This window comes from Phaseolus vulgaris, chromosome 3 (genome assembly GCF_000499845.2).
Source record: "Phaseolus vulgaris cultivar G19833 chromosome 3, P. vulgaris v2.0, whole genome shotgun sequence".
Lineage (NCBI taxonomy): Eukaryota > Viridiplantae > Streptophyta > Magnoliopsida > Fabales > Fabaceae > Phaseolus > Phaseolus vulgaris.
In genome coordinates this window covers 3,845,060-3,851,886 of record NC_023757.2, presented here as the reverse complement: position 1 = coordinate 3,851,886, position 6,827 = coordinate 3,845,060, and the positions used below count along the sequence as shown (strand labels likewise).

The following is a 6,827-nucleotide window of genomic DNA, read 5'->3' as shown; positions in this document are numbered from 1 at the left end:
CAAATCTCAGTCAAAACTCAATAAACACAATGACGAATGTCTGGTAAAATTTTTAGACCAAAAGACTCCAGGAATAAGTCGTAGTAAGTCCCGGACCGAGAGTGAGCAAAACTGGTTTTCCAAAAACAAAACGTCCGAACTTTTCTTCCCTATATCTCCTTTTTGTGGTTTGTTTATGGATGTGCCTCTTTACCTAGGTGCAAAAAACATATGAAAGTACTTGTGTGAAAGTAGAGCAAAATTTCAAAAGTTTTGGTAGAGGATAGTCTTGGTTTGCACAAAAATTTTGAAAAATTCTTTCGAAATAATTTTTTTTTGAAATTCCACGTAAGGATCTCAACAGAAATTGGAACAAAATTCGTCAAATTTCAAGTCAAGCAGATGAGTATTCACCTAGCGAAAAAATTAAATAGTTTGACACACAAACGAACCTTCCTTTCAACCCTGACAGTGATGAATAAAAAATTTATTGCAAATTTTGTGGAACAAATTCGGGGCTCAAATCTCAGCCAAAATTCAATACAAACAATGACGAATTTCTGGTAAAAATTTTAGACCAAAAAAACCAAGTAATAAGGCGTAGTAAGTCTTGGACAAAACTGGTTTTTCGAAAACAAAATGTCCTGGCTTTTCTTCCCTATATCTCTTTTTTGTGATTTGTTTATGGACTTGCCTCCTTAGCTGGGTGTAAACAAAATATGAAAGTACTTGTGTGAATTTGTTTGGAATTTTTCAACACAATACGTACCCATAATAAAATTGTAGAAAGTAGGGCGAAATTTCACAAATTTTTGTAGAGAATAATAGTCTTGGTTTGCACAAAATTTTCTGAAAAATTCTCCCGATATAATTTTTTTGTTGAAATTCCACATAAGAAAGTCGACTGAATTTAGGACAAAACGCGACAAATTTCAAGTCAAACGGATGAGTATTCAACTAGAATAAAAATCAAACAGTTTGATAACGAAACGAACCTTCCTTTCAGATCTGACAGTGATGAATAAAAAATTTATTGCAAATCTTGTGGAACAAACTTGGGGCACAAACCTCAGCCAAAACTCAATAAACACAATAACGAATGTCTGGTAAAAATTTCAGAGCAAAAGACCCAAGGAATAAGGTGTAGTAAGTCCCGGACCGAGAGTGAACAAAACTGGTTTTCTGAAAACAAAACGTCCTGGTTTTTCTTCCCTATATCTTCTTTTTGTGATTTGTTTATGGACGTACCTCCTTAATTGGGTGCAAACTATGTATGGAAGTACTTGTGTGAATTTGTTTAAAATTTTTCAACGCAATACAGACCCATAATAAAATTGAAGAAAATATGACAAAATTTCACAAATTTTTTGTAAATGATAGTCTTAGTTTGTACAAATTTTTCTAAAAACTTTTCCCGAAATAATTTTTTATTGAAATTTCATATAAGATAGTAGACTGAATTTAAGATAACGCGAGAAATTTCAGTAAGAATAAATTTTCTAGAATGAGTTTTTTTTCACTCTTCTTCCTCAAAAGTGTTCTCATTCTCTTTTTTCATCTTCTTCAGCGGTTATGGTGCAGTAGTGACAGAACGGCGGTGATGTGACGTAATGAGGGAGAATCAGAAGGAGAGTAATTTCGTCATTTTATGCAGCTGTGGTGCAGATTGAAAAATGAGGGGTGCAGAAAGCAAAAGCCGTGAAAATAAAGGGCCCAACAGTTATCGATAACTAATACCTAACTGCGTTGGAAGATGTAGTGAGGTTCATGCCATGAATCATTGAACCAGTGACACGCTATTAGCACACAAATGACAGTTAATCCAAACCCTGAAGTTTCCACATTAGAACAGAACTAAGTAAATTTCACACGCCAAAAGAACTTCGACTGTGACACGTAACTTGATTACAATCCTTAAGTCTAATCAAGATGATAATCAATTGCTAAATGACTTTCCAATATACAAGTTGGAAACTCCATCTTAAATATTATGTACAATGAAGTATCATAAAAATAGGCCAAGAAATTGAGTTAAACCAGATTTGCATCAATCAAAGACTGAGATCAACAAAGAACAAATATTCAACATTTGGAGTTCGTCCTATCGTTTTGGATTGTGCTGTCTGAGTCCAAAAATTTGCTCCAGAAGGGGTGTTTATGCCAAATCGTACTCATTTCCTCTAGTGGGATACCCTTTGTCTCAGGCAAAAACTTGTAGATGAATATGGTCATGATCACCACAAAGCACCCGAAGAAGATGAACAAACCGAACTTCATGTGACACAGCATTGATGTGAAGAATTGGGCTATGAAGAAAGTGCTGATCATGTTGACACCAACTGTGATGCTCTGAGCAGCAGGTCTAATCTCAAGAGGAAAGATTTCACTTGGTACCAACCACCCAAGAGGACCCCAAGACCACGCATAACCTGAAACATATACGCATATGATCCCCACAATCACAATAGCATACCACTCTGGCAATTTTCCTGGGTTTCCATTTGTGCCAAATGTAACCGCAATTGCAATTGTCATGATGATCTGTGGTCAGAACATACTAATTAAGGACTGTAACCAAATCAATGAAATAAAAAATGTTTGCGTTTGGATGAGTGTTCAACAGATAGATACATTTTCAATGAAATTGATCGAGTGAAAAGATTTATGTTTTGATGTTTTTCTTCAACACAAACTATTACAATTGCTATTACTCTCAAAATTAATCAACCTGAGATCAAACATGTGAACATGTATCTTAGATCATGTTAAACTAGCATCCTATTTGAGTTTGAAAGATGTAATGTAAATCCAAAAATGCAGTTTACGAGGTTGAAACAGGTACCTGGCAAATCAACATTTGAGCACCACCTTCAAGGAAAAGGGTGCGTCTTCCAAATTTATCTACAACAAGAATTGAAACCACGGTTGAAACGGGTTTAAAGCTGCCAATGATGACTGCAGACATGAGAGAAGCGGTGCTTCCAAAACCAATTGTTCTGAACAAAATAGGAGCATAGAATGTGATCACATTCAAGCCGGTGAACTGTTGGAAGAAAGGAATGCATATGGCAAAAACAAGCTGTGGTCTATACTTTCTCTGCATCAAGGTTCTCCAAGGGTTTTTCACTTTTTGTGAGGCTTCACTAGCAGCAAGTATGTCCTTGAATTCTGCATCAATTTCAGTTGTTCCACGAATTTTCACAAGCTCCCTTTTGGCATCTTCATGACAGCCACGTTCAACAAGGGAGTTTGGTGAATCAGGAAGGCAAAATGAGCCTACAACAAAAATGACAGCAGGAACTGCACCAAGGCCTAAGCTTAAACGCCATCCCTGACCATTCAGTATCTTAGCAAAGTAGTAGTTGAACAAATTGGCCACAAATATGCCTATAGTGATTGATAACTGGAAGCACATGTTTAGAGCTCCACGGTACTTATAAGGGGCCATCTCTGATACATAGATTGGAACTGACTGAAAATACAAATGATCATTGCTTAGCATGAAAGAACTATAATCAAAGCAGAATCCAGTTGAGACTTAAAAGAGTGATTAGTAAACATATATCAAGAACTTTTTTGTAAACCAATAAGAAATTATAATATATGATAATTTCATACTAATTATCTTAAAACTCATCATATTTCTTATTAATTGGCAGAGACAGAGTAAAACAACCAATCACATATAAAGAGTAATTAGTAAAAACATATAAAAAGTTTTTATACTGTAAACCAGAAGAAAATGATTATATATGATAATTTTGTAATGATGATTATCTTAAAAGTGATTATATCTCTGATTAACTGACAGAGTAAACCTACCCAGTACTATATCTGATCTGATTGGTTGATTACTTTGTAAGTGTAAAGAGTTTTTTGTTTTGTACTCCCAACCAGTCAAATTTTGTCATACTTATACCATAGTTTTGTTAACTTTTTAACATAATTGTCTTAAAATTTACTCGTAGCATGATTTCTAATTGATTTATGATGTGAGATCTTTCTACAAGCATAAAGTTTAAACATGAAAGAAAAGGGTATACCTGATTGGCACATCCAATGCCAAAACCAAGCAACAGCCTGCCAACAATAAGCATCCAAATGCTTATGGCAAATCCATTAAGTAATGCACCAGCCACAAAGAATATTCCACCCATAATCATAGTTGCACGCCTACCCAACATTCTGGTTATGCTGGATGCCCCAAGACCCGCTACAAGAGCACTCAGATAAAGGGAAGATGTGAACAGTGTCAGAATCTGACTGTTGAATTTGCAGTACTGGTTTGAAGAAGGCTTCAGATTAGACTCTTTTTCATATACAGATGGAAAGAATTTCTTCAGGAAAGAATCCATGGAGGTCACTCCACCTTAGAAACAAACACAGCAAAAATCCCACATCACAAATTTCATCAATCACAAAATACGCATCAGCCATATTGTTTTCAAGATTAAAACAGAACACAATGGTTAATGCTCTTCAATAGTAAATATCATCAACATTAAGTTAAATACTCTCTCAACCACACACAAATCTCAGGATAATAATGCACTGAAAACCCAGATATGAAACCTTATTTCAGATGCAACCAGGTTCATAATGGGTAATCAAAAATTGCATCAAAGGAAGATTTTTTGAAGAAATGTTAAGTACTGGATTTACCTGAAACACCATGGTCATAACCAAAAATCAAGCCACCAGTGGCTGCCATGATGCAAGTGAGAAACACCCTAAGGGTGAGCTTGCCTGGATATTTGATTGGAACATCCATGATATTTTGCTGAGTAATTTCCTTAGCTATAAGTTTAAGAGAAGTGAAGAACACATTAGCACTACAGAAGGGAGATCAAAGTCAAAGATTGGACAAAAGCTATTTATAGCATTTTGTTTATGAGTTTCCTCTCCCTCCAATCACTCTACCATTATAAATGGAAAGTAGACAGAAGAGTAGTTGTAAGGTAAAACTATTACTCATATTCACTCACATCACAAAACAAAACAAAATTACTTAATAGCAACATTCATGCTTCCTTTGTACTGCAGTGGGTGGAAAAGAAAGGAAAGGACAATAAATAAAATCAATAAAATCAAATAGAGTGATTAAAATTTTTAACATCGGGTTAAATAAATAATAAAAATATTAATTATATATCTTTACAGTTATTTGTACTAAAACATTGTCATGTGTAACCTTTTTTTGTCATAATTAATTCACATTGATTTTATGTTTTTTGTTTTGTTTAGATTAACATATCAAATCTAATAAAATATTAGAGGATACGTCATGCCTTTAGGCACAGATAATATTTAAGAATGAACTTTGTTTTTTAAGGTAAAATATTGAATAATGCATACCTTTATAGAATATGGTTAATTTTCATGTAATTACATCAAATTTTTAATATAATTTCATCTAATTGTAAAATATACTTAATTTTTAATAAAAATAGTTACATCAAATTTCAAATTAAATTCAAAGATATTGACATTAAATTATCAATATTAAATGATTCACTGCACCAATTTAAAAATTATAACTAAATTTTAAATTTAAAAACTTATTTGGTTCATAGATATTTTAAAAGTTGCAAGTTAATTCTTAACTTTCTGATTAAGGTCACCATGATTAATCTGTAAATTAAAAGTTGAGAAATTATAAATGCATAAATGAGTAAAATGTGAAATAGATATTCATCCCTTGATTGTATAAGTGGGATTTAAGTAAAAAAAAAATGTTTTTATTTATCTATTTATTACTTTTTAAGTTTAAGAAAATATTATTTATTTTTATAATACTTTCATATTTATTTTTACTTCACTTTTAATTAATTTATATGTGATTTTATTATTATATAAAAATGAGAAGTTATGTAAAACACTTAGTATAACTATTTATTAAATCAAAATAATTTATTTGTGTAATTTATAAAGGTTACATAAAAATTTGATAAGACCCAACAAATTAGTAATGAGTAGATAAGAGTAGTAAGAATATATATCAATTAAAACTGGGGTGGAATCATGAGCAATTAAACTTTTAGACAATTTAACGTTACAATATTTAAATTGGTAAATCTAACTAATAAATAGTCACATTTATTGCTTGATATCATCTTCGAATAAAGATATTTGTGAGAACAAAAAACAAGACCAATTAATGATATAACATAATTAAATTTGCTTGACCAAAAAAATATTTAAATTAGGGGAATTTAAAGAAATAATATCCGATGTTGATGAAGATATAAATAAGCACATCTGAATATAAATTATATAAAAGGAAAACCTCTGTTTATTGAGCATAATTTAAAATCTTTGATGATTTTGACAATTAATGTAATTATTTGTTTAATGAAGTAGGGTAGAAGTTTTTTGTTTTTTTGTGTGTGTAGTTACCGTTGGGTATCTATCTAAGATTCTAAATTAAGTGTATCCGTGAATGAACCATCTTACTAATGAAATTAAAGCTTTAAAATGAAAACGAGGAGAGTAACAAAAACCTAAAACCCATCATCAATCATCTTAAACCATACGTAATTTCAAATTAAAAAAGGGCAAAGTTGAAAACAAAAGATTATATTGTAAACATGACTAACCCTTTTATTAGTCTCTTTCAAATATCTAAAATTTAATTCTTGTAAATTTTGTATCCTTTTTTTCTCTAATTTTGAAACATACTATTTTTTTATTCTCTTTTAAAGAGTGTTTGTATCCCTTTTTCTCTGTATAAAACATTATCTAAACCATTTAAAAGACTGAAAATAATACATTTTAAAATTAGAGAATCTAGAAAACAGAAAAAAAAATATAGAAAACTAAAATTTAACTTTGAAAAATTCAAAAGATAA

General features: G+C 31.5%; 1 protein-coding gene across 2 annotated transcripts; it reads right to left on the bottom strand.

Annotated features, from left to right (window-relative positions):
• Positions 1-1,796: 1,796 nt before the first annotated feature.
• On the bottom strand, positions 1,797-4,985 carry LOC137806325 (sugar carrier protein C-like). Of its 2 annotated transcripts, none has more exons than XM_068606365.1 (4): positions 4,642-4,985; positions 4,023-4,348; positions 2,822-3,451; positions 1,797-2,520 (listed from the first exon to the last, which is right to left on the bottom strand). In XM_068606365.1, the coding sequence occupies exons 1-4, from the start codon at positions 4,748-4,750 to the stop codon at positions 2,062-2,064; spliced, it is 1,524 nt and encodes a 507-aa protein (XP_068462466.1). In that variant the 5' UTR covers positions 4,751-4,985; the 3' UTR covers positions 1,797-2,061. The 2 variants fall into 2 exon arrangements, with proteins under 2 accessions (XP_068462466.1, XP_068462467.1); XM_068606366.1 differs by having other exon boundaries at positions 1,797-2,408; positions 4,642-4,962.
• Positions 4,986-6,827: the final 1,842 nt, after the last annotated feature.